Genomic DNA, 27,873 nt, shown 5'->3' on the forward strand with positions numbered 1-27,873 from the left:
AAGTGGTTCGAAAGCATTCCTGTCCAAATTGTTCGGTTTTAAAGCGTATTTTAGCAGTTTTTGGACCGTTTTGACCGTCTTTGGGAGGAATAATCGTTAATTTAATTTGTTTGTTAGTTTTTAAGTGTTTTTTATTGTTTAAACATGCACAAACTTGCGAAAATCGACAAGGAAAACGTGAAAATTGTGGTGAGCGGATGTCCGTGCGTCAAAGTGAGCAGGAAATCGGATCGACCCGCTTTGGCTAATATACAGGGTGATACAACGAGAAATTATCAGTTATCTGCAGAGCAAGATTCGAAGGTAAGATCCAGAAAATTTCGCTTTTTTTGCAGTGAAAATTGTGGTTAGGTTTGTTTAAAAAAGTTTTTTCCAGTCACTTATTCCACATTTTAGGAAAAAACACTACAGGGTAGTCAAATAAGAATTTCAAGGGCTACAAATTGGTATATTGAACCACCCTGTAACTGTGAAAATAACAGAGTTATGGGCTGTCAAAGTGAAAATTGTCAAACTGAAACTTTACAGCAAGTAACTCGGTTATTTGACATTTTAGGAAAAAACGCTATACAGGGTGGTCAAAAGAGAATTTGAAGAGCTACAAATTGGTATATTGAACCACCCTGTAACTGTCAAAATAACGGAGTTATGGGCTGTCAAAGAGAATACTGTCAAATTCAAACTTTACAGCAAACAACTCAGATTTAACAGTAAATGACTCGGTTATTCGACATTTTAAGAAAAAACACTATACCGGGTGGTCAAAAGAGAATTTCAAGGGCTACAAATTGGTATATTGAACCACCCTGTAACTGTCAAAATAACAGAGTTATGGGCTGTCAAAGTGAAAACTGTCAAATTCAAACTTTACAGCAAACAACTCAGATTTAACAGTAAATGACTCGGTTATTCGACATTTTAAGAAAAAACACTATACAGGGTGGTCAAAAGAGAATTTCAAGGGCTACAAATTGGTATATTGAACCACCCTGTAACTGTCAAAATAACAGAGTTATGGGCTGTCAAAGTGAAAACTGTCAAATTCAAACTTTACAGCAAACAACTCAGATTTAACAGTAAATGACTCGGTTATTCGACATTTTAAGAAAAAACACTATACAGGGTGGTCAAAAGAGAATTTCAAGAGCTACAAATTGGTATGTTGAACCACCCTGTAACTGTCAAAATAACAGAGTTATGGGCTGACAAAGTGAAAACTGTCAAACTGAAACTTTACAGCAAATAACTTGGTTATTTGATATTTTAGGAAAAAACACTATACAGGGTGTTCAAACGAGAATTTCAATAGCTACAATTTGGTATATTGGACCACCCTGTAACTGTCAAATTAACAGAGTTATGGGTTGACAAAATGAAAACTGGCAAATTCAAACTTTACAGCAAACAACTCAGTTTTAACAGTAAATGACTCGGTTATTCGACATTTTAAGAAAAAACACTACAGGGTGGTCAAAAGAGAATTTCAAGGGCTACAAATTGGTATATTGAACCACCCTGTAACTGTCAAAATAACAGAGTTATGGGCTGTCAAAGTGAAAATTGTCAAACTGAAACTTTACAGCAAGTAACTCGGTTATTTGACATTTTAGGAAAAAACGCTATACAGGGTGGTCAAAAGAGAATTTGAAGAGCTACAAATTGGTATATTGAACCACCCTGTAACTGTCAAAATAACAGAGTTATGGGCCGTTAAAGTGAAAACTGTCAAATTCAAACTTTACAGCAAACAACTCGGTTTTAACAGTAAATGACTCGGTTATTCGACATTTTAGGAAAAAACACTATACAGGATGTTCAAAAGAGAATTTTAAGGGCTACAAATTGGTATATTTGACCACCCTGTAACTGTGAAAATAACAGAGTTATGGGCTGACAAAGTGAAAACTGTCAAATTCAAACTTTACAGCAAACAACTCAGTTTTAACAGTAAATGACTCGGTTTTTCGACATTTCAAGAAAAACACTACACAGGGTGGTCAAAAGAGAATTTGAAGAGCTACAAATTGGTATATTGAACCACCCTGTAACTGTCAAAATAACGGAGTTATGGGCTGTCAAAGAGAATACTGTCAAATTCAAACTTTACAGCAAACAACTGGGTTTCAACCGTAAATGACTCGGTTATTCGACATTTTAGGAAAAAACACTATACCGGGTGGTCAAAAGAGAATTTCAAGGGCTACAAATTGGTATATTGAACCACCCTGTAACTGTCAAAATAACAGAGTTATGGGCTGTCAAAGTGAAAACTGTCAAATTCAAACTTTACAGCAAACAACTCAGATTTAACAGTAAATGACTCGGTTATTCGACATTTTAAGAAAAAACACTATACAGGGTGGTCAAAAGAGAATTTCAAGAGCTACAAATTGGTATGTTGAACCACCCTGTAACTGTCAAAATAACAGAGTTATGGGCTGACAAAGTGAAAACTGTCAAACTGAAACTTTACAGCAAATAACTTGGTTATTTGATATTTTAGGAAAAAACACTATACAGGGTGTTCAAACGAGAATTTCAATAGCTACAATTTGGTATATTGGACCACCCTGTAACTGTCAAATTAACAGAGTTATGGGTTGACAAAATGAAAACTGGCAAATTCAAACTTTACAGCAAACAACTCAGTTTTAACAGTAAATGACTCGGTTATTCGACATTTTAAGAAAAAACACTACAGGGTGGTCAAAAGAGAATTTCAAGGGCTACAAATTGGTATATTGAACCACCCTGTAACTGTCAAAATAACAGAGTTATGGGCTGTCAAAGTGAAAATTGTCAAACTGAAACTTTACAGCAAGTAACTCGGTTATTTGACATTTTAGGAAAAAACGCTATACAGGGTGGTCAAAAGAGAATTTGAAGAGCTACAAATTGGTATATTGAACCACCCTGTAACTGTCAAAATAACAGAGTTATGGGCCGTTAAAGTGAAAACTGTCAAATTCAAACTTTACAGCAAACAACTCGGTTTTAACAGTAAATGACTCGGTTATTCGACATTTTAGGAAAAAACACTATACAGGATGTTCAAAAGAGAATTTTAAGGGCTACAAATTGGTATATTTGACCACCCTGTAACTGTGAAAATAACAGAGTTATGGGCTGACAAAGTGAAAACTGTCAAATTCAAACTTTACAGCAAACAACTCAGTTTTAACAGTAAATGACTCGGTTTTTCGACATTTCAAGAAAAACACTACACAGGGTGGTCAAAAGAGAATTTGAAGAGCTACAAATTGGTATATTGAACCACCCTGTAACTGTCAAAATAACGGAGTTATGGGCTGTCAAAGAGAATACTGTCAAATTCAAACTTTACAGCAAACAACTGGGTTTCAACCGTAAATGACTCGGTTATTCGACATTTTAGGAAAAAACACTATACCGGGTGGTCAAAAGAGAATTTCAAGGGCTACAAATTGGTATATTGAACCACCCTGTAACTGTCAAAATAACAGAGTTATGGGCTGTCAAAGTGAAAACTGTCAAATTCAAACTTTACAGCAAACAACTCAGATTTAACAGTAAATGACTCGGTTATTCGACATTTTAAGAAAAAACACTATACAGGGTGGTCAAAAGAGAATTTCAAGAGCTACAAATTGGTATGTTGAACCACCCTGTAACTGTCAAAATAACAGAGTTATGGGCTGACAAAGTGAAAACTGTCAAACTGAAACTTTACAGCAAATAACTTGGTTATTTGATATTTTAGGAAAAAACACTATACAGGGTGTTCAAACGAGAATTTCAATAGCTACAATTTGGTATATTGGACCACCCTGTAACTGTCAAATTAACAGAGTTATGGGTTGACAAAATGAAAACTGGCAAATTCAAACTTTACAGCAAACAACTCAGTTTTAACAGTAAATGACTCGGTTATTCGACATTTTAAGAAAAAACACTACAGGGTGGTCAAAAGAGAATTTCAAGGGCTACAAATTGGTATATTGAACCACCCTGTAACTGTCAAAATAACAGAGTTATGGGCTGTCAAAGTGAAAACTGTCAAACTGAAACTTTACAGCAAGTAACTCGGTTATTTGACATTTTAGGAAAAAACGCTATACAGGGTGGTCAAAAGAGAATGTCAAGAGCTAAAAATTCATATATTGAACCACCCTGTAACTTTTAAAATAACAGAGTTATGGGCTGTCAAAGTGAAAACTGTCAAATTCAAACTTTACAGCAAACAACTCAGATTTAATAGTAAATGACTCGGTTATTCGACATTTTAGGAAAAAATGCTATACAGGGTGGTCAAAAGAGAATATCAAGAGCTACAAATTGGTATATTGAACCACCCTGTAACTGTCAAAATAACAGAGTTATGGGCTGTCAAAGTGAAAACTGTCAAATTCAAACAACTCTGATTTAACAGTAAATTACTTGGTTATTTGACATTTTGAGAAAAAAACACTATACAGGGTGGTCAAAAGAGAATTTGTGGTGGTCAAAAGAGAATTTGTGGTGGTCAAAATAACTGGATATCTCAGAAACTGCCACACGCAGTAAGCTCAAATTTTTGACAGCTGTCAAGCTCTCCTAAGACTGATATATGACTGATTCTGACCGATATCTCAGAAACTGTCACTCTGATTGAGCTGAAATTTTTGACAGCTGTCAATATAACCTAGCACAGTAGGTGTAGTAATTTTGACAGCTGTCACTTGGCTGCAACTGGAAATTTTCAAAATTTACTGTGTAAGCACAACATCGATTTTAAAACGACTCGATATCTCAGAAACTGTCACACGCAGGAATCTGAAATTTTTCTGACAGCTGTCAAGCTTACTTAACACAGTAACGCTCCTAAATTTGACAGCTGTCACTTGACTGCAGTCAGCAGTTTTCAAAATGTACTTACAGTCGCTTCCTAAATATGTCTACTACAACTTACTGACGGATATCTCGGAAACTGTCGCTCTGATTGAGCTGAAATTTTTGACAGCTGTCGTTCTCACGTAGTTGCAACTAAATTTGACAGCTGTCATTTTCTTAGTGACGTAATTAGTCGTCAAAATTAAATTTTGTTGGTAGAAATCGGTGCATCTGCAAGTACACTGTAATGCTCAATGTTCGAAACCGTCGAGCCACTCCAAGTTGAATCCTCCATCGCAAATTTCGGTAAAAATTCACAATTTTTTCGGTTATTTTATTCACTTTTTTTCTGTTTTTTCCCCCTTTTAAGGAACCGTTGAAATTCCGGTCCAAATCCACGTCGTCCGCCTCGAAACCTTGCTGCAAAGTAACTACCAAAGTTCAGGTAAGTTACATACAGAGTGTTCCATAAAAAAGGTGATTTTTTAACCTTTTTGACCTAAAAAGCCGTACAGTGAAAGTCAAATTAAATTGCTGTGACGTAACGAAGCACTAGAGTGGACTGACACAACAAAACGTCACCAGATTGGACTGTCAGGACTACTACAAAAACACGAAATGTATTTGTCGCCTCAATATCTCAAAAACCTGCGGATTTAGCCGAAAATGCCTAATTTGCAAAAAGCTTTCTAGTAGTCTGTACAGTCACGTGACCAAATTTGACGTTGATAACTTTGACAGTTTGTGTGATCAAAAATGAATCAAAATGTTGCTGGATGACTTTTCGATTTTTTATGGAGATTTGTAGGGACCGGATCACATTTTTAAGCACATTTTTGGAATCCTCATTAAATTTCCTATCCAATAACATGAAAAAAATTATAAAATTGGGTACAGTCAGAGAGAAAAGCGATGTTAAACTGTCAAGTGACAGAAACACAGTTTTAAAGACAGTCTGCGACAAAATCGTCTGTAAAACCCATTTGTAGATACCGGATTACATTTTTAAGCACATTTTTGGAATCCTTATTAAATTTCCTAACCAATAACATGAAAAACATTACAAAATTGGGTACAGTCAGCGGGAAAAGCGGTGTCAAACTGTCAAATGACAGAAACACAGTTTTAAAGACAGTCTGCGATAAAATTGTCTGTAAAACCCATTTGTAGATACCGGATTACATTTTTAAGCATATTTTTGGAATCTTCATTAAATTTCCTATCCAATAACATGAAAAAAATTAAAAAATTGGGTACAGTCAGCGGGAAAAGCAGTGTTAAACTGTCAAGTGACAGAAACACAGTTTTAAAGACAGTCTGCGACAAAATCGTCTGTAAAACCCATTTGTAGTGACCGGATTACATTTTTAAGCATATTTTTGGAATCCTCATTAAATTTCCTATCCAATGACATGAAAAACATTACAAAATTGGGTACAGTCAGGGAGAAAAGCGGTGTCAAACTGTCAAGTGACAGAAACACAGTTTTAAAGACAGTCTGCGACAAAATCGTCTGTAAAACCCATTTGTAGTGACCGGATCACATTTTTAAGTACATTTTTGGAATCCTCATTAAATTTCCTATCCAATAACATGAAAAAACACTTCAAAATTGGGTACAGTCAGGGAGAAAAGCGGTGTCAAACTGTCAAATGACAGAAATACAGTTTTAAAGGCAGTCTGCGACAAAATTGTCTGTAAAACCCATTTGTAGATACCGGATTACATTTTTAAGCATATTTTTGGAATCCTCATTAAATTTCCTATCCAATAACATGAAAAACATTACAAAATTGGGTACAGTCAGGGAGAAAAGCGGTGTCAAACTGTCAAATGACAGAAATACAGTTTTAAAGACAGTCTACGACAAAATCGTCTGTAAAACCCATTTGTAGATACCGGATTACATTTTTAAGCACATTTTTGGAATTCTCATTAAATTTCCTATCCAATAACATGAAAAAACATTTCAAAATTGGGTACAGTCAGGGAGAAAAGCGGTGTTAAACTGTCGAGTGACAGAAACACAGTTTTAAAGACAGTCTGCGACAAAATCGTCTGTAAAACCCATTTGTAGTGACCGGATCACATTTTTAAGCACATTTTTGGAATCCTTATTAAATTTCCTAACCAATAACATGAAAAACATTACAAAATTGGGTACAGTCAGCGGGAAAAGCGGTGTCAAACTGTCAAATGACAGAAACACAGTTTTAAAGACAGTCTGCGATAAAATTGTCTGTAAAACCCATTTGTAGATACCGGATTACATTTTTAAGCATATTTTTGGAATCTTCATTAAATTTCCTATCCAATGACATGAAAAACATTACAAAATTGGGTACAGTCAGGGAGAAAAGCGGTGTCAAACTGTCAAATGATAGAAATACAGTTTTAAAGACAGTCTACGACAAAATTATCTGTAAAACCCATTTGTAGTGACCGGATCACATTTTTAAGCACATTTTTGGAATCCTCATTAAATTTCCTATCCAATAACATGAAAAAACACTTCAAAATTGGGTACAGTCAGGGAGAAAAGCGGTGTCAAACTGTCAAATGACAGAAATACAGTTTTAAAGACAGTCTACGACAAAATCGTCTGTAAAACCCATTTGTAGATACCGGATTACATTTTTAAGCACATTTTTGGAATTCTCATTAAATTTCCTATCCAATAACATGAAAAAACATTTCAAAATTGGGTACAGTCAGGGAGAAAAGCGGTGTTAAACTGTCGAGTGACAGAAACACAGTTTTAAAGACAGTCTGCGACAAAATCGTCTGTAAAACCCATTTGTAGTGACCGGATCACATTTTTAAGCACATTTTTGGAATCTTCATTAAATTTCCTATCCAATAACATGAAAAAATTAAAAAATTGGGTACAGTCAGCGGGAAAAGCAGTGTTAAACTGTCAAGTGACAGAAACACAGTTTTAAAGACAGTCTGCGACAAAATCGTCTGTAAAACCCATTTGTAGTGACCGGATCACATTTTAAGCACATTTTTGGAATCTTCATTAAATTTCCTATCCAATAACATGAAAAAATTAAAAAATTGGGTACAGTCAGCGGGAAAAGCAGTGTTAAACTGTCAAGTGACAGAAACACAGTTTTAAAGACAGTCTGCGACAAAATCGTCTGTAAAACCCATTTGTAGTGACCGGATTACATTTTTAAGTACATTTTTGGAATCCTCATTAAATTTCCTATCCAATGACATGAAAAACATTACAAAATTGGGTACAGTCAGGGAGAAAAGCGGTGTCAAACTGTCAAATGATAGAAATACAGTTTTAAAGACAGTCTACGACAAAATTGTCTGTAAAACCCATTTGTAGATACCGGATTACATTTTTAAGCACATTTTTGGAATTCTCATTAAATTTCCTATCCAATAACATGAAAAAACACTTCAAAATTGGGTACAGTCAGGGAGAAAAGCGGTGTCAAACTGTCAAATGACAGAAATACAGTGTTAAAGGCAGTCTGCGACAAAATTGTCTGTAAAACCCATTTGTAGTGACCGGATCACATTTTTAAGCACATTTTTGGAATCCTCATTAGATTTCCTATCCAATAACATGAAAAAACATTACAAAATTGGGTACAGTCAGAGAGAAAAGCGGTGTTAAACTGTCAAGTGATAGAAACACAGTTTTAAAGACAGTCTGCGATAAAATCGTCTGTAAAACCCATTTGTAGTGACCGGATCACAGTTTTAAATACCTTTTTGGAATCCTCATTAAATTTCCTATCCAATAACATAAAAAACATTACAAAATTGGGTACAGTCAGCGAGAAAAGCGGTGTTAAACTGTCAAGTGATAGAAACACAGTTTTAAAGACAGTCTGCGACAAAATCGTCTGTAAAACTCATTTGTAGTGACCGGATCACATTTTTAAGCACATTTTTGGAATCCGTATTAAATTTCCTAACCAATAACATGAAAAAACACTTCAAAATTGGGTACAGTCAGGGAGAAAACCGTTGTCAAACTGTCAACTGACAGAAACACAGTGTTAAAGGCAGTCTGCGACAAAATTGTCTGTAAAACCCATTTGTAGTGACCGGATCACATTTTTAAGCACATTTTTGGAATCCTCATTAAATTTCCTATCCAATAACATGAAAAAACACTTCAAAATTGGGTACAGTCAGGGAGAAAAGCGGTGTCAAACTGTCAAATGATAGAAATACAGTTTTAAAGACAGTCTACGACAAAATTGTCTGTGAAACCCATTTGTAGTGACCGGATCACAGTTTTAAATACCTTTTTGGAATCCTCATTAAATTTCCTATCCAATAACATAAAAAACATTACAAAATTGGGTACAGTCAGAGAGAAAAGCGGTGTTAAACTGTCAAGTGATAGAAACACAGTTTTAAAGACAGTCTGCGACAAAATCGTCTGTAAAACTCATTTGTAGTGACCGGATCACATTTTTAAGCACATTTTTGGAATCCGTATTAAATTTCCTAACCAATAACATGAAAAAACACTTCAAAATTGGGTACAGTCAGGGAGAAAACCGTTGTCAAACTGTCAACTGACAGAAACACAGTGTTAAAGGCAGTCTGCGACAAAATTGTCTGTAAAACCCATTTGTAGTGACCGGATCACATTTTTAAGCACATTTTTGGAATCCTCATTAAATTTCCTATCCAATAACATGAAAAAACACTTCAAAATTGGGTACAGTCAGGGAGAAAAGCGGTGTCAAACTGTCAAATGATAGAAATACAGTTTTAAAGACAGTCTACGACAAAATTGTCTGTGAAACCCATTTGTAGATACCGGATCACATTTTTAAGCATATTTTTGGAATCTTCATTAAATTTCCTATCCAATAACATGAAAAAAATTACAAAATTGGGTACAGTCAGGGAGAAAACCGGTGTCAAACTGTCAACTGACAGAAATACAGTGTTAAAGGCAGTCTGCGACAAAATTGTCTGTAAAACCCATTTGTAGTGACCGGATCACATTTTTAAGCACATTTTTGGAATCCTCATTAAATTTCCTATCCAATAACATGAAAAAACACTTCAAAATTGGGTACAGTCAGGGAGAAAAGCGGTGTCAAACTGTCAAATGACAGAAATACAGTTTTAAAGACAGTCTACGACAAAATCGTCTGTAAAACCCATTTGTAGTTACCGGATCACATTTTTAAGCACATTTTTGGAATCCTCATTAGATTTCCTATCCAATAACATGAAAAACATTACAAAATTGGGTACAGTCAGGGAGAAAAGCGGTGTCAAACTGTCAAGTGATAGAAACACAGTTTTAAAGACAGTCTGCGATAAAATCGTCTGTAAAACCCATTTGTAGTGACCGGATCACAGTTTTAAATACCTTTTTGGAATCCTCATTAAATTTCCTATCCAATAACATAAAAAACATTACAAAATTGGGTACAGTCAGGGAGAAAAGCGGTGTCAAACTGTCAAATGACAGAAATACAGTTTTAAAGACAGTCTATGACAAAATTGTCTGTAAAACCCATTTGTAGATACCGGATTACATTTTTAAGCACATTTTTGGAATTCTCATTAAATTTCCTATCCAATAACATGAAAAACATTACAAAATTGGGTACAGTCAGGGAGAAAAGCGGTGTCAAACTGTCAAATGACAGAAATACAGTTTTAAAGACAGTCTACGACAAAATCGTCTGTAAAACCCATTTGTAGATACCGGATTACATTTTTAAGCACATTTTTGGAATTCTCATTAAATTTCCTATCCAATAACATGAAAAAACATTTCAAAATTGGGTACAGTCAGGGAGAAAAGCGGTGTTAAACTGTCGAGTGACAGAAACACAGTTTTAAAGACAGTCTGCGACAAAATCGTCTGTAAAACCCATTTGTAGATACCGGATTACATTTTTAAGCACATTTTTGGAATTCTCATTAAATTTCCTATCCAATAACATGAAAAAACATTTCAAAATTGGGTACAGTCAGGGAGAAAAGCGGTGTCAAACTGTCAAATGACAGAAATACAGTTTTAAAGACAGTCTACGACAAAATCGTCTGTAAAACCCATTTGTAGTTACCGGATCACATTTTTAAGCACATTTTTGGAATCCTCATTAGATTTCCTATCCAATAACATGAAAAAACATTACAAAATTGGGTACAGTCAGAGAGAAAAGCGGTGTTAAACTGTCAAGTGATAGAAACACAGTTTTAAAGACAGTCTGCGATAAAATCGTCTGTAAAACCCATTTGTAGTGACCGGATCACAGTTTTAAATACCTTTTTGGAATCCTCATTAAATTTCCTATCCAATAACATAAAAAACATTACAAAATTGGGTACAGTCAGGGAGAAAAGCGGTGTCAAACTGTCAAATGACAGAAATACAGTTTTAAAGACAGTCTATGACAAAATTGTCTGTAAAACCCATTTGTAGATACCGGATTACATTTTTAAGCACATTTTTGGAATTCTCATTAAATTTCCTATCCAATAACATGAAAAACATTACAAAATTGGGTACAGTCAGGGAGAAAAGCGGTGTCAAACTGTCAAATGACAGAAATACAGTTTTAAAGACAGTCTACGACAAAATCGTCTGTAAAACCCATTTGTAGATACCGGATTACATTTTTAAGCACATTTTTGGAATTCTCATTAAATTTCCTATCCAATAACATGAAAAAACATTTCAAAATTGGGTACAGTCAGGGAGAAAAGCGGTGTTAAACTGTCGAGTGACAGAAACACAGTTTTAAAGACAGTCTGCGACAAAATCGTCTGTAAAACCCATTTGTAGTGACCGGATCACATTTTTAAGCACATTTTTGGAATCCTTATTAAATTTCCTAACCAATAACATGAAAAAACATTTCAAAATTGGGTACAGTCAGGGAGAAAAGCGGTGTTAAACTGTCGAGTGACAGAAACACAGTTTTAAAGACAGTCTGCGACAAAATCGTCTGTAAAACCCATTTGTAGATACCGGATTACATTTTTAAGCATATTTTTGGAATCCTCATTAAATTTCCTATCCAATGACATGAAAAACATTACAAAATTGGGTACAGTCAGGGAGAAAAGCGGTGTCAAACTGTCAAGTGACAGAAACACAGTTTTAAAGACAGTCTGCGACAAAATCGTCTGTAAAACCCATTTGTAGTGACCGGATCACATTTTTAAGTACATTTTTGGAATCCTCATTAAATTTCCTATCCAATAACATGAAAAAACACTTCAAAATTGGGTACAGTCAGGGAGAAAAGCGGTGTCAAACTGTCAAATGACAGAAATACAGTTTTAAAGGCAGTCTGCGACAAAATTGTCTGTAAAACCCATTTGTAGATACCGGATTACATTTTTAAGCATATTTTTGGAATCCTCATTAAATTTCCTATCCAATAACATGAAAAACATTACAAAATTGGGTACAGTCAGGGAGAAAAGCGGTGTCAAACTGTCAAATGACAGAAATACAGTTTTAAAGACAGTCTACGACAAAATCGTCTGTAAAACCCATTTGTAGATACCGGATTACATTTTTAAGCACATTTTTGGAATTCTCATTAAATTTCCTATCCAATAACATGAAAAAACATTTCAAAATTGGGTACAGTCAGGGAGAAAAGCGGTGTTAAACTGTCGAGTGACAGAAACACAGTTTTAAAGACAGTCTGCGACAAAATCGTCTGTAAAACCCATTTGTAGTGACCGGATCACATTTTTAAGCACATTTTTGGAATCCTTATTAAATTTCCTAACCAATAACATGAAAAACATTACAAAATTGGGTACAGTCAGCGGGAAAAGCGGTGTCAAACTGTCAAATGACAGAAACACAGTTTTAAAGACAGTCTGCGATAAAATTGTCTGTAAAACCCATTTGTAGATACCGGATTACATTTTTAAGCATATTTTTGGAATCTTCATTAAATTTCCTATCCAATGACATGAAAAACATTACAAAATTGGGTACAGTCAGGGAGAAAAGCGGTGTCAAACTGTCAAATGATAGAAATACAGTTTTAAAGACAGTCTACGACAAAATTATCTGTAAAACCCATTTGTAGTGACCGGATCACATTTTTAAGCACATTTTTGGAATCCTCATTAAATTTCCTATCCAATAACATGAAAAAACACTTCAAAATTGGGTACAGTCAGGGAGAAAAGCGGTGTCAAACTGTCAAATGACAGAAATACAGTTTTAAAGACAGTCTACGACAAAATCGTCTGTAAAACCCATTTGTAGATACCGGATTACATTTTTAAGCACATTTTTGGAATTCTCATTAAATTTCCTATCCAATAACATGAAAAAACATTTCAAAATTGGGTACAGTCAGGGAGAAAAGCGGTGTTAAACTGTCGAGTGACAGAAACACAGTTTTAAAGACAGTCTGCGACAAAATCGTCTGTAAAACCCATTTGTAGTGACCGGATCACATTTTTAAGCACATTTTTGGAATCTTCATTAAATTTCCTATCCAATAACATGAAAAAATTAAAAAATTGGGTACAGTCAGCGGGAAAAGCAGTGTTAAACTGTCAAGTGACAGAAACACAGTTTTAAAGACAGTCTGCGACAAAATCGTCTGTAAAACCCATTTGTAGTGACCGGATCACATTTTAAGCACATTTTTGGAATCTTCATTAAATTTCCTATCCAATAACATGAAAAAATTAAAAAATTGGGTACAGTCAGCGGGAAAAGCAGTGTTAAACTGTCAAGTGACAGAAACACAGTTTTAAAGACAGTCTGCGACAAAATCGTCTGTAAAACCCATTTGTAGTGACCGGATTACATTTTTAAGTACATTTTTGGAATCCTCATTAAATTTCCTATCCAATGACATGAAAAACATTACAAAATTGGGTACAGTCAGGGAGAAAAGCGGTGTCAAACTGTCAAATGATAGAAATACAGTTTTAAAGACAGTCTACGACAAAATTGTCTGTAAAACCCATTTGTAGATACCGGATTACATTTTTAAGCACATTTTTGGAATTCTCATTAAATTTCCTATCCAATAACATGAAAAAACACTTCAAAATTGGGTACAGTCAGGGAGAAAAGCGGTGTCAAACTGTCAAATGACAGAAATACAGTGTTAAAGGCAGTCTGCGACAAAATTGTCTGTAAAACCCATTTGTAGTGACCGGATCACATTTTTAAGCACATTTTTGGAATCCTCATTAGATTTCCTATCCAATAACATGAAAAAACATTACAAAATTGGGTACAGTCAGAGAGAAAAGCGGTGTTAAACTGTCAAGTGATAGAAACACAGTTTTAAAGACAGTCTGCGATAAAATCGTCTGTAAAACCCATTTGTAGTGACCGGATCACAGTTTTAAATACCTTTTTGGAATCCTCATTAAATTTCCTATCCAATAACATAAAAAACATTACAAAATTGGGTACAGTCAGCGAGAAAAGCGGTGTTAAACTGTCAAGTGATAGAAACACAGTTTTAAAGACAGTCTGCGACAAAATCGTCTGTAAAACTCATTTGTAGTGACCGGATCACATTTTTAAGCACATTTTTGGAATCCGTATTAAATTTCCTAACCAATAACATGAAAAAACACTTCAAAATTGGGTACAGTCAGGGAGAAAACCGTTGTCAAACTGTCAACTGACAGAAACACAGTGTTAAAGGCAGTCTGCGACAAAATTGTCTGTAAAACCCATTTGTAGTGACCGGATCACATTTTTAAGCACATTTTTGGAATCCTCATTAAATTTCCTATCCAATAACATGAAAAAACACTTCAAAATTGGGTACAGTCAGGGAGAAAAGCGGTGTCAAACTGTCAAATGATAGAAATACAGTTTTAAAGACAGTCTACGACAAAATTGTCTGTGAAACCCATTTGTAGTGACCGGATCACAGTTTTAAATACCTTTTTGGAATCCTCATTAAATTTCCTATCCAATAACATAAAAAACATTACAAAATTGGGTACAGTCAGAGAGAAAAGCGGTGTTAAACTGTCAAGTGATAGAAACACAGTTTTAAAGACAGTCTGCGACAAAATCGTCTGTAAAACTCATTTGTAGTGACCGGATCACATTTTTAAGCACATTTTTGGAATCCGTATTAAATTTCCTAACCAATAACATGAAAAAACACTTCAAAATTGGGTACAGTCAGGGAGAAAACCGTTGTCAAACTGTCAACTGACAGAAACACAGTGTTAAAGGCAGTCTGCGACAAAATTGTCTGTAAAACCCATTTGTAGTGACCGGATCACATTTTTAAGCACATTTTTGGAATCCTCATTAAATTTCCTATCCAATAACATGAAAAAACACTTCAAAATTGGGTACAGTCAGGGAGAAAAGCGGTGTCAAACTGTCAAATGATAGAAATACAGTTTTAAAGACAGTCTACGACAAAATTGTCTGTGAAACCCATTTGTAGATACCGGATCACATTTTTAAGCATATTTTTGGAATCTTCATTAAATTTCCTATCCAATAACATGAAAAAAATTACAAAATTGGGTACAGTCAGGGAGAAAACCGGTGTCAAACTGTCAACTGACAGAAATACAGTGTTAAAGGCAGTCTGCGACAAAATTGTCTGTAAAACCCATTTGTAGTGACCGGATCACATTTTTAAGCACATTTTTGGAATCCTCATTAAATTTCCTATCCAATAACATGAAAAAACACTTCAAAATTGGGTACAGTCAGGGAGAAAAGCGGTGTCAAACTGTCAAATGACAGAAATACAGTTTTAAAGACAGTCTACGACAAAATCGTCTGTAAAACCCATTTGTAGTTACCGGATCACATTTTTAAGCACATTTTTGGAATCCTCATTAGATTTCCTATCCAATAACATGAAAAACATTACAAAATTGGGTACAGTCAGGGAGAAAAGCGGTGTCAAACTGTCAAGTGATAGAAACACAGTTTTAAAGACAGTCTGCGATAAAATCGTCTGTAAAACCCATTTGTAGTGACCGGATCACAGTTTTAAATACCTTTTTGGAATCCTCATTAAATTTCCTATCCAATAACATAAAAAACATTACAAAATTGGGTACAGTCAGGGAGAAAAGCGGTGTCAAACTGTCAAATGACAGAAATACAGTTTTAAAGACAGTCTATGACAAAATTGTCTGTAAAACCCATTTGTAGATACCGGATTACATTTTTAAGCACATTTTTGGAATTCTCATTAAATTTCCTATCCAATAACATGAAAAACATTACAAAATTGGGTACAGTCAGGGAGAAAAGCGGTGTCAAACTGTCAAATGACAGAAATACAGTTTTAAAGACAGTCTACGACAAAATCGTCTGTAAAACCCATTTGTAGATACCGGATTACATTTTTAAGCACATTTTTGGAATTCTCATTAAATTTCCTATCCAATAACATGAAAAAACATTTCAAAATTGGGTACAGTCAGGGAGAAAAGCGGTGTTAAACTGTCGAGTGACAGAAACACAGTTTTAAAGACAGTCTGCGACAAAATCGTCTGTAAAACCCATTTGTAGATACCGGATTACATTTTTAAGCACATTTTTGGAATTCTCATTAAATTTCCTATCCAATAACATGAAAAAACATTTCAAAATTGGGTACAGTCAGGGAGAAAAGCGGTGTCAAACTGTCAAATGACAGAAATACAGTTTTAAAGACAGTCTACGACAAAATCGTCTGTAAAACCCATTTGTAGTTACCGGATCACATTTTTAAGCACATTTTTGGAATCCTCATTAGATTTCCTATCCAATAACATGAAAAAACATTACAAAATTGGGTACAGTCAGAGAGAAAAGCGGTGTTAAACTGTCAAGTGATAGAAACACAGTTTTAAAGACAGTCTGCGATAAAATCGTCTGTAAAACCCATTTGTAGTGACCGGATCACAGTTTTAAATACCTTTTTGGAATCCTCATTAAATTTCCTATCCAATAACATAAAAAACATTACAAAATTGGGTACAGTCAGGGAGAAAAGCGGTGTCAAACTGTCAAATGACAGAAATACAGTTTTAAAGACAGTCTATGACAAAATTGTCTGTAAAACCCATTTGTAGATACCGGATTACATTTTTAAGCACATTTTTGGAATTCTCATTAAATTTCCTATCCAATAACATGAAAAACATTACAAAATTGGGTACAGTCAGGGAGAAAAGCGGTGTCAAACTGTCAAATGACAGAAATACAGTTTTAAAGACAGTCTACGACAAAATCGTCTGTAAAACCCATTTGTAGATACCGGATTACATTTTTAAGCACATTTTTGGAATTCTCATTAAATTTCCTATCCAATAACATGAAAAAACATTTCAAAATTGGGTACAGTCAGGGAGAAAAGCGGTGTTAAACTGTCGAGTGACAGAAACACAGTTTTAAAGACAGTCTGCGACAAAATCGTCTGTAAAACCCATTTGTAGTGACCGGATCACATTTTTAAGCACATTTTTGGAATCCTTATTAAATTTCCTAACCAATAACATGAAAAAACATTTCAAAATTGGGTACAGTCAGGGAGAAAAGCGGTGTTAAACTGTCGAGTGACAGAAACACAGTTTTAAAGACAGTCTGCGACAAAATCGTCTGTAAAACCCATTTGTAGTGACCGGATCACATTTTTAAGCACATTTTTGGAATCCTTATTAAATTTCCTAACCAATAACATGAAAAAACATTTCAAAATTGGGTACAGTCAGGGAGAAAAGCGGTGTCAAACTGTCAAATGACAGAAATACAGTTTTAAAGACAGTCTATGACAAAATTGTCTGTAAAACCCATTTGTAGATACCGGATTACATTTTTAAGCACATTTTTGGAATTCTCATTAAATTTCCTATCCAATAACATGAAAAACATTACAAAATTGGGTACAGTCAGGGAGAAAAGCGGTGTCAAACTGTCAAATGACAGAAATACAGTTTTAAAGACAGTCTACGACAAAATCGTCTGTAAAACCCATTTGTAGATACCGGATTACATTTTTAAGCACATTTTTGGAATTCTCATTAAATTTCCTATCCAATAACATGAAAAAACATTTCAAAATTGGGTACAGTCAGGGAGAAAAGCGGTGTTAAACTGTCGAGTGACAGAAACACAGTTTTAAAGACAGTCTGCGACAAAATCGTCTGTAAAACCCATTTGTAGTGACCGGATCACATTTTTAAGCACATTTTTGGAATCCTTATTAAATTTCCTAACCAATAACATGAAAAACATTACAAAATTGGGTACAGTCAGCGGGAAAAGCGGTGTCAAACTGTCAAATGACAGAAACACAGTTTTAAAGACAGTCTGCGATAAAATTGTCTGTAAAACCCATTTGTAGATACCGGATTACATTTTTAAGCATATTTTTGGAATCTTCATTAAATTTCCTATCCAATGACATGAAAAACATTACAAAATTGGGTACAGTCAGGGAGAAAAGCGGTGTCAAACTGTCAAATGATAGAAATACAGTTTTAAAGACAGTCTACGACAAAATTATCTGTAAAACCCATTTGTAGTGACCGGATCACATTTTTAAGCACATTTTTGGAATCCTCATTAAATTTCCTATCCAATAACATGAAAAAACACTTCAAAATTGGGTACAGTCAGGGAGAAAAGCGGTGTCAAACTGTCAAATGACAGAAATACAGTTTTAAAGACAGTCTACGACAAAATCGTCTGTAAAACCCATTTGTAGATACCGGATTACATTTTTAAGCACATTTTTGGAATTCTCATTAAATTTCCTATCCAATAACATGAAAAAACATTTCAAAATTGGGTACAGTCAGGGAGAAAAGCGGTGTTAAACTGTCGAGTGACAGAAACACAGTTTTAAAGACAGTCTGCGACAAAATCGTCTGTAAAACCCATTTGTAGTGACCGGATCACATTTTTAAGCACATTTTTGGAATCTTCATTAAATTTCCTATCCAATAACATGAAAAAATTAAAAAATTGGGTACAGTCAGCGGGAAAAGCAGTGTTAAACTGTCAAGTGACAGAAACACAGTTTTAAAGACAGTCTGCGACAAAATCGTCTGTAAAACCCATTTGTAGTGACCGGATCACATTTTTAAGCACATTTTTGGAATCTTCATTAAATTTCCTCTCCAATAACATGAAAAAATTAAAAAATTGGGTACAGTCAGCGGGAAAAGCAGTGTTAAACTGTCAAGTGACAGAAACACAGTTTTAAAGACAGTCTGCGACAAAATCGTCTGTAAAACCCATTTGTAGTGACCGGATTACATTTTTAAGTACATTTTTGGAATCCTCATTAAATTTCCTATCCAATGACATGAAAAACATTACAAAATTGGGTACAGTCAGGGAGAAAAGCGGTGTCAAACTGTCAAATGATAGAAATACAGTTTTAAAGACAGTCTACGACAAAATTGTCTGTAAAACCCATTTGTAGATACCGGATTACATTTTTAAGCACATTTTTGGAATTCTCATTAAATTTCCTATCCAATAACATGAAAAAACACTTCAAAATTGGGTACAGTCAGGGAGAAAAGCGGTGTCAAACTGTCAAATGATAGAAATACAGTTTTAAAGACAGTCTACGACAAAATTATCTGTAAAACCCATTTGTAGTGACCGGATCACATTTTTAAGCACATTTTTGGAATCCTCATTAAATTTCCTATCCAATAACATGAAAAAACACTTCAAAATTGGGTACAGTCAGGGAGAAAAGCGGTGTCAAACTGTCAAATGACAGAAATACAGTTTTAAAGACAGTCTACGACAAAATCGTCTGTAAAACCCATTTGTAGATACCGGATTACATTTTTAAGCACATTTTTGGAATTCTCATTAAATTTCCTATCCAATAACATGAAAAAACATTTCAAAATTGGGTACAGTCAGGGAGAAAAGCGGTGTTAAACTGTCGAGTGACAGAAACACAGTTTTAAAGACAGTCTGCGACAAAATCGTCTGTAAAACCCATTTGTAGTGACCGGATCACATTTTTAAGCACATTTTTGGAATCTTCATTAAATTTCCTATCCAATAACATGAAAAAATTAAAAAATTGGGTACAGTCAGCGGGAAAAGCAGTGTTAAACTGTCAAGTGACAGAAACACAGTTTTAAAGACAGTCTGCGACAAAATCGTCTGTAAAACCCATTTGTAGTGACCGGATCACATTTTTAAGTACATTTTTGGAATCCTCATTAAATTTCCTATCCAATGACATGAAAAACATTACAAAATTGGGTACAGTCAGGGAGAAAAGCGGTGTCAAACTGTCAAATGATAGAAATACAGTTTTAAAGACAGTCTACGACAAAATTGTCTGTAAAACCCATTTGTAGATACCGGATTACATTTTTAAGCACATTTTTGGAATTCTCATTAAATTTCCTATCCAATAACATGAAAAAACATTTCAAAATTGGGTACAGTCAGGGAGAAAAGCGGTGTCAAACTGTCAAATGACAGAAATACAGTGTTAAAGGCAGTCTGCGACAAAATTGTCTGTAAAACCCATTTGTAGTGACCGGATCACATTTTTAAGCACATTTTTGGAATCCTCATTAAATTTCCTATCCAATAACATGAAAAAACACTTCAAAATTGGGTACAGTCAGGGAGAAAAGCGGTGTCAAACTGTCAAATGACAGAAATACAGTTTTAAAGACAGTCTACGACAAAATCGTCTGTAAAACCCATTTGTAGTTACCGGATCACATTTTTAAGCACATTTTTGGAATCCTCATTAGATTTCCTATCCAATAACATAAAAAACATTACAAAATTGGGTACAGTCAGCGAGAAAAGCGGTGTTAAACTGTCAAGTGATAGAAACACAGTTTTAAAGACAGTCTGCGACAAAATCGTCTGTAAAACTCATTTGTAGTGACCGGATCACATTTTTAAGCACATTTTTGGAATCCGTATTAAATTTCCTAACCAATAACATGAAAAACATTACAAAATTGGGTACAGTCAGCGGGAAAAGCGGTGTTAAACTGTCAAATGACATAAACACAGTTTTAAGGACAGTCTGCGACAAAATCGTCTGTAAAACCCATTTGTAGTGACCGAATCATGTTTTCAGGCACATTTTTGAAATCCTCATTAAATTTCCTAGACAAATTCTGTCAAACTGTCAAAATGTTACCCTACCTCGATATCTCAAAAACTTGTGGATTTAGTCAGAAATGCCTAATCTGCAAAAAGTTTCCTATTGACGTGTCCAGCCACGTGACCAAATTTGACGTTGATAACTTTGACATTTTGTGACTTATCGACTAAAATGTTTCTCTGTTTGACTTATTTGAAAGCGGCAATATTAAGCTCAAAATTTTGACGGCTGTCAAAGCGCGGTAGCTGCACTAAATATTTGACAGCTGTCAGTCATTTTGTTGGTATGACGTAATATTTTCTTTGCAGCTTAGTACGCACATTCCGATTAAACGTGGCGCAGCTTCAACTGTCAAAAAAGCACTTTTCCAGTCCGCATCCAGCGAATCTTCCGGTTACGTGTCAAATTATTCCAAGGAGACGACTCCGCACATTTTGGATGAAGCGGCAACGTTGCCCGATCAGAGTTTTGTGACTATAACTCACGAAACTTGTCTCAGCGTCGCTGCTTCGTTTGTACGCAACACGGTTACGTCAAAACAACATTTGAACGAACGTAACATTAACGTAAAAAGAGCGTCCCCGTTCGATTGTGATCAGGACACTCAGTTTGTGAATGCTGCTGATTATTTTAAGGGTAAGTAATGAAAAAATAGTTTTTTTCTGTTTGTTACATTCTTCTAGTCTTCTTTTCTTAGTTCGTCTTCTTTTTGCCTTGTTAATTGCTTAAGGAGGCCTCTGAGAGCAAATATACCTTTATACAATCTTCTAGAGAATGAAATTTCCTACAATTTTTGTTATTTAGACTTTTTTGTAGCTCTTCAAATAACGGAGCTACTCTCAGTCAAAGTGGAGTTAGAGCAGTTTGGTGCACTTTGTCAGTTAGTCAGTTCAATCATTTAAACGCATTCTTCCACTCGGTTCGTCTTCTTTTTAAATATCTGGGCCACAAGCCAGTTCAATCATTTAAACTCATTCTTCTGTTCTTCTTTTCTCAATTCGTCTTCGTTTGAAATATTTGGGCAATTAGCCAGTTCAATCGTGATTTCAACCGATTCCTCCACTCTAAACGTGTAAAACTTTGTTATTTTCTGCAGAATTAAATAAAGAAAAACCTGAAGAAGAAGCAGCAACAAGGAAGACAGCATTTAGTAGGGATTTGAAGCCAAAAGTTGCTAACTCCGGCAGGATTCCGGCAGTCAAAAGCACTTTACGGACACAACACAGTCAGAGTGAGTTAATCGCGTTACGAACAGTTGTCAAAAAAATCAAAATGACAGACGTCAAAAGTTTGACAGTTGTCAAAAATTTTAAAATAATAATTACTGTCAACGGGAGTAAAAAAATGTGAAACGTCAAAACAAATAAAAATTGGTCGTTGTCAAAAAAATTAATTTTTGACAGCTGTCAAAAATCTTCAAATGTTTTGTTTTTTGTTGCAGGAAAACAAATTAAATTCCCGCTACTGTACACTCCTGATTACATCGAGGTAAAACTTTTTGAAAAAAAATCAAAAAAATTGTTTATTTTAATATTGTATATTTTTTGAATCGCCCTGTAGAACATAATAGACTATTCTTATGGGATTAATGACAAATTGAGACTGAGAAAGGAGTGGATTCAAACGAAAATCGACACGGAAGCGCGCGCTCTCACTTTGAACTGGCTAATGACAGCGGTAAGTGACATATATAGGAAAAATCAAACTAAATTGAGATCACGTCACAAAGTCGTGTGTGTCGGTTTTTGGGAAATATTTCCCTAGGGTGACCTTCTAGGGAAAAAGTGCATAGAAGCAATGTTGTAGAGAATGAAGTTCCCTACAACTTGTCTTCTTTACACTTTTTTGATATTTTGTTAAATAACGGAGTTATGACTGGTTGACCGGACAAATAACTACTTTAAAGCACTTTTGTTCATTAGGGACAGTTTTTGCCGAATATTTCCCTAGGGTGACCCTATAGGGAAAAAGTACATAGAAGCAATGTTGTAGAGAATAATGTTCCCTACAACTTGTCTTCTTTACACTTTTTTGATATTTTGTCAAATAACGGAGATATGATTGGTTGAACGGACAAGTAACTACTTTAAAGCACTTTTGTTCCTTAGGGACAGTTTTTGCCGAATATTTCCCTAGGGAGACTTTCTAAGGAAAAAGTGGATAGAAGCAATGTTGTAGAGGATGAAATTCCCTACAACTTTCCCTCTTTGCACTTTTTTGATATTTTGTCAAATAACGGAGATATGGCCCATTTTGAATAATTCCTGGCAGTTGTCAAAAACTTCAACACTGACAGATCACGTGATTTTTCTTAGATTCTCCCAACTCAGTCTAATTTTACCGATTTATTAGGTTATGAATTTTTTTAAAACTTAAACGTTTTTGACTTATATTAAGGCAGTTTTTAAGGTTCCAGTTAAACTTACCTGGAGGTGGTTAAACCCTTTAATATCTCTACTGAAAAATGGTGTAAACCGAGCCTTAGAACGTCACAAAACCTTTAAATCTTCTTTGTTAAATAATTTTGTCATTTTGACTTATTTTAAGGCAGTTTTTAAAGTTCCGGTTAAACTTACCTGGAGGTGGTTAAACCCTTTAGTATAACCACTGAAAAATGGTGTAAACCGAGCCTTAGAACGTCACAAAACCTTTAAACCTTCTTTGTTAAATAATTTTGTCATTTTGACTTATTTTAAGGCAGTTTTTAAGGTTCCAGTTAAACTTACCTGGAGGTGGTTAAACCCTTTAATATCTCTACTGAAAAATGGTGTAAACCGAGCCTTAGAACGTCACAAAACCTTTAAATCTTCTTTGTTAAATAATTTTGTCATTTTGACTTATTTTAAGGCAGTTTTTAAAGTTCCGGTTAAACTTACCTGGAGGTGGTTAAACCCTTTAGTATAACCACTGAAAAATGGTGTAAACCGAGCCTTAGAACGTCACAAAACCTTTAAACCTTCTTTGTTAGTTAATTTTGACATTTTGACTTATTTTAAGCCAGTTTTTACGGTTTCGGCTAAACTTACCTGGAGGTGGTTAAACCCTTTAATATCTCTACTGAAAAATGGTGTAAACCGAGCCTTAGAACGTCACAAAACCTTGAAATCTCCTTTGTTAGTTAATTTTGACATTTTAACTTATTTTAAGCCAGTTTTTACGGTTCCGGTTAAACTTACCTGGAGGTGGTTAAGCCCCTTAATATCTCCAGTGAAAAATGGTGTAAACCGAGCCTTAGAACGTCACAAAACCTTGAAATCTCCTTTGTTAGTTAATTTTGACATTTTAACTTATTTTAAGCCAGTTTTTACGGTTCCGGTTAAACTTACCTGGAGGTGGTTAAGCCCCTTAATATCTCCAGTGAAAAATGGTGTAAACCGAGCCTTAGAACGTCACAAAACCTTTAAACCTTCTTTGTTAGTTAATTTTGACATTTTGACTTATTTTAAGCCAGTTTTTAAGGTTCCGGTTAAACTTATCTGGAGGTGGTTAAACCCTTTAATATCTCCACTGAAAAATGGTGTAAACCGAGTCTTAGAACGTCACAAAACCTTGAAATCTCCTTTGTTAGTTAATTTTGTCATTTTGACTTATTTTAAGCCAGTTTTTACGGTTCCGGCTAAACTTACCTGGAGGTGGTTAAGCCCCTTAATATCTCTACTGAAAAATGGTGTGAACCGAGCCTTAGAACGTCACAAAACCTTGAAACCTCCTTTGTTAGTTAATTTGGTCATTTTGACTTATTTTAAGGCAGTTTTTAAAGTTCCGGCTAAACTTACCTGGAGGTGGTTAAGCCCCTTAATATCTCCACTGAAAAATGGTGTAAACCGAGCCTTAGAACGTCACAAAACCTTTAAACCTTCTTTGTTAGTTAATTTTGACATTTTGACTTATTTTAAGCCAGTTTTTAAGGTTCCGGTTAAACTTACCTGGAGGTGGTTAAACCCTTTAATATCTCCACTGAAAAATGGTGTAAATCGAGCCTTAGAACGTCACAAAACCTTGAAACCTCCTTTGTTAGTTAATTTTGTCATTTTGACTTATTTTAACGCAGTTTTTAAAGTTCCGGTTAAACTTACCTAGAGGTGGTTAAACCCTTTAATATCTCCAGTGAAAAATGGTGTAAACCGAGCCTTAGAACGTCACAAAACCTTGAAATCTCCTTTGTTAGTTAATTTTGACATTTTGACTTATTTTAAGGCAGTTTTTAAGGTTCCGGTTAAACTTACCTGGAGGTGGTTAAGCCCCTTAATATCTCCAGTGAAAAATGGTGTAAACCGAGCCTTAGAACGTCACAAAACCTTGAAATCTCCTTTGTTAGTTAATTTTAACATTTTGACTTATTTGAAGCCAGTTTTTAAGGTTCCGGTTAAACTTATCTGGAGGTGGTTAAACCCTTTAATATCTCCACTGAAAAATGGTGTAAACCGAGTCTTAGAACGTCACAAAACCTTGAAATCTCCTTTGTTAGTTAATTTTGTCATTTTGACTTATTTTAAGCCAGTTTTTACGGTTCCGGCTAAACTTACCTGGAGGTGGTTAAGCCCCTTAATATCTCTACTGAAAAATGGTGTGAACCGAGCCTTAGAACGTCACAAAACCTTGAAACCTCCTTTGTTAGTTAATTTGGTCATTTTGACTTATTTTAAGGCAGTTTTTAAAGTTCCGGCTAAACTTACCTGGAGGTGGTTAAGCCCCTTAATATCTCCACTGAAAAATGGTGTAAACCGAGCCTTAGAACGTCACAAAACCTTTAAACCTTCTTTGTTAGTTAATTTTGACATTTTGACTTATTTTAAGCCAGTTTTTAAGGTTCCGGTTAAACTTACCTGGAGGTGGTTAAACCCTTTAATATCTCCACTGAAAAATGGTGTAAATCGAGCCTTAGAACGTCACAAAACCTTGAAACCTCCTTTGTTAGTTAATTTTGTCATTTTGACTTATTTTAACGCAGTTTTTAAGGTTCCAGTTAAACTTACCTGGAGGTGGTTAAACCCTTTAATATATCCACTGAAAAATGGTGTAAACCGAGCCTTAGAACGTCACAAAACCTTGAAATCTCCTTTGTTAGTTAATTTTGACATTTTAACTTATTTTAAGCCAGTTTTTACGGTTCCGGTTAAACTTACCTGGAGGTGGTTAAGCCCCTTAATATCTCCAGTGAAAAATGGTGCAAACCGAGCTTAAGAGGTTTTAAGGATTATTTAAGCTTATTTAACCGACAAATAAATTTAACGTGATGATAAACCTGTCAAGTGTCAAATTTTGTACAAAGTATTATCATAGTTTTGACAGCTGTCAAACATCGGATCTATTTAACGTTGAAAAATTGGGTTAGGGTTGTTCTGACAGACATTTTAAACAATAATTTTACCTTTCAATGTTTGACAGCTGTCACAAACGTCAAAGGTTTTTGACAGCTGTCAAAGCTGTGAGTTTATTTTACGCCGAAAACGTTCAAGATGACTATCATAATAATATTTAATGCCATTTTGTGATTTTGACAGCTGTCACACGTCAAATCTACTCTCAATATTGACAAGGCGAAATGTCACGTGATCTTGTTTGGTGGAATTATTTGGTGGTTAGGTCGTTTTGTTTTTTTTCCTGTGGGGTTGTGACGTCATTTTAATTTACTTTGATTTTGCCTATATTATGACGATTACTATGCGATTTTCCAGTATCCGTTGAAGAATTTCCCGGAATCGGTCTATTTCACTGCGGTCCGAGTATTCGATTACTCCGTTCTCGGTCTCACTCTAAAGATAAAGACGTACCGATTGGCCGCCATTGTTTGTTTGTGGTTGGCCGAAAAGTATCACGGTCCGGGGATACTCGTGGTAAGTACATACAGTGCGGTTCACGGTACTTTGCGCGCACGTCATTCACGATTACTACGATTATTCCATAAACTGTTTTTTACCAAAATGTAGCTAAGTTTGTCCGAAAAAATTGTTTGGTGACAGTTTCAAGCTAGGAAATGTCAAAGTGACAGGAAAAAGCACTGTCTACTTTGACAGGCCGTAAGTCTGGTTGTATGACAGTTACAGAGTGGATTTTTTTACCAAAATGTATCTAAAACAATGCTTTATTAGTCCACCCTGTACAGTTTGTACAAAAAAAACCATAAGAAGTGATAATAAATTCGGTAGAATTGGCAACAGTGTAAAAAGTGGCGTGCACGCAAAGACACATGAATCGTACTGTATCAAGTTATTGTTTTGTTTTTGCATTTAGGCGTCTAAAATTGCTTTACTATTCAACGGCGACTACTGCAAAACGGCCGTTCTGCGCATGGAGCGAGACATTTTGAGGTTAATTGACTTTTGTTTCAAAATGGCGGACCCGCTCGACTTTCTCTACTATTATCTGGTGCGCGCGAAACGCGACAACGACGAAGTAAGATTTATTATAGTAAAAATCAAAGCGAATTGCGGTCATGACGTCATTGTGTTGCAGCTACTGAAATTCGCGAGCAAATTCGTGCTCGAGTGCGCCAGTTTGTCTGGAACGTACTGTATATTGGAATCGTCGTTTTTAGCGGCCGCCGCCATTTTCCTGGCCTATCACGTGGTTTACGGCACGCGATTGGTCCATTTCGATTTCCGGTGGCACGGTTTAGGAGATGTCGAGTATTTCGTGCAAAAACAATTGAAGGCAACTGTCAGTTGCGCAGTCGCGCACAAATACGAACCGTACTACAAGTATTCCGACTCGAAAAGGATGGGCGTGGCTTTAATGTTTAAATAATTTTAACTTTTGTTTTTTTTGTCTTTTTTTATCACTAATTTATGAATTAAAAAATAAATAATTTGACTGTTATTCAGATGTTTTTTTTTACCATCGCGTAGGCCGTGCAATTTTGACTTAAAGTTGAATATCACTCTAAGAACGTTTTTAGACTGATCGTATGTCAGTTGTCAAAGCAGACTCACTG

At 35.1% G+C, this 27,873-nt stretch overlaps 1 protein-coding gene across 2 annotated transcripts; it reads left to right on the top strand.

Moving 5' to 3' along the window:
* Positions 1 to 27,758, top strand: LOC145735009 (uncharacterized). Of its 2 annotated transcripts, XM_081988700.1 has the most exons (10): positions 2 to 303; positions 5,068 to 5,154; positions 5,219 to 5,293; positions 21,248 to 21,575; positions 22,036 to 22,170; positions 22,381 to 22,427; positions 22,500 to 22,616; positions 26,618 to 26,776; positions 27,174 to 27,335; positions 27,396 to 27,758. In XM_081988700.1, exons 1-10 carry the CDS (start codon positions 145 to 147, stop codon positions 27,684 to 27,686), a joined length of 1,560 nt encoding a protein of 519 aa, XP_081844826.1. In that variant the 5' UTR covers positions 2 to 144; the 3' UTR covers positions 27,687 to 27,758. The 2 variants fall into 2 exon arrangements, with proteins under 2 accessions (XP_081844827.1, XP_081844826.1); XM_081988701.1 differs by lacking the exons at positions 5,068 to 5,154; positions 5,219 to 5,293 and having other exon boundaries at positions 1 to 303.
* Positions 27,759 to 27,873: the final 115 nt, after the last annotated feature.

This window comes from Ips typographus, linkage group LG10 (assembly GCF_016097725.1).
Source record: "Ips typographus isolate SLU linkage group LG10, UJ_Ityp_2.0, whole genome shotgun sequence".
NCBI classification, from domain to species: domain Eukaryota; kingdom Metazoa; phylum Arthropoda; class Insecta; order Coleoptera; family Curculionidae; genus Ips; species Ips typographus.

Coding starts and splice junctions, on each gene's coding strand:
- LOC145735009 (XM_081988700.1), top strand. CDS start 145: ATGCACAAACTTGCGAAAATCGACAAGGAAAACGTGAAAATTGTGGTG. Junction 5,155..5,218: donor ATCCTCCATCGCAAATTTCG/GTAAAAATTCAC, acceptor CCCCCTTTTAAG/GAACCGTTGAAATTCCGGTC. Junction 22,171..22,380: donor ACGGACACAACACAGTCAGA/GTGAGTTAATCG, acceptor TTTTTGTTGCAG/GAAAACAAATTAAATTCCCG.